At 48.6% G+C, this 741-nt stretch overlaps 1 protein-coding gene across 1 annotated transcript; it reads left to right on the forward strand.

Annotated features, from left to right (window-relative positions):
* Positions 1–120: 120 nt before the first annotated feature.
* On the forward strand, positions 121–334 carry LAESUDRAFT_755357 (uncharacterized protein; the record flags this gene model as incomplete). Its single annotated transcript, XM_040912014.1, has 2 exons — positions 121–264; positions 317–334. 2 exons carry the CDS (start codon positions 121–123, stop codon positions 332–334), a joined length of 162 nt encoding a protein of 53 aa, XP_040768402.1.
* Positions 335–741: the final 407 nt, after the last annotated feature.

A 741-nucleotide genomic window follows, 5' to 3' on the forward strand; every position in this document is an offset into this window, starting at 1 on the left:
GAATTCCACCAGCAACACCCAGATGCAGCCAAAGCACCAATCAGGGTTGTCACTTTTAGTGGAAAACGCTTCGAATTATCCTCGTATGAAGTTGCACCGATCTCCACACACCGAATCAACATGTCCGACCATCCAGATGAGTTCTTCCTATATCATAAGATGACAGATCTCGCCAAATCACCGAAAAAATCCTCAAATGAAGCAGCAGGATGGGATATTTATGCCGCAGAAACGCATGAAATCCTCCCGCATTCACGAGCTGTGGTAGGAACGGGAGTCGCGATTGACCCTCCCAAACATACCTATACATGAATAGCTCCACGCAGCGGACTAGCTGCACGAGGAATTGATGTGGGCGCAGGAGTCGTCGATCCAGATTACACTGGGGAACTCAAGGTCGTACTAATCAACACAACGGATTTCATATTTTCGGTCAAGCCGGGAGATAGAATAGCCCAAATAATCTTCGAGTATTATGCAGAAGGGCTTCCCTCCCGAAGCTACCAACCATTGCGAACAACTAGAAGGGGTAATAAAGGTTTTGGCTCCTCGGGACAATGAGCCTTGAGAGGGGGGTAGTGTCACAAATTCTCGCCACAAAGTCCGCACGTGACTTTTCTCACACCACAGATCACGTGCTTCACCAATATCTCACGCCACTCAGCCACAGACGCAACGCGTAGAGATCAGGTGATAGTCCACATCACATATTATGGTCCAGACCCGTGGATGATACGGTTG

This window comes from Laetiporus sulphureus, assembly GCF_001632365.1.
Source record: "Laetiporus sulphureus 93-53 unplaced genomic scaffold LAESUscaffold_4, whole genome shotgun sequence".
NCBI lineage: Eukaryota > Fungi > Basidiomycota > Agaricomycetes > Polyporales > Laetiporaceae > Laetiporus > Laetiporus sulphureus.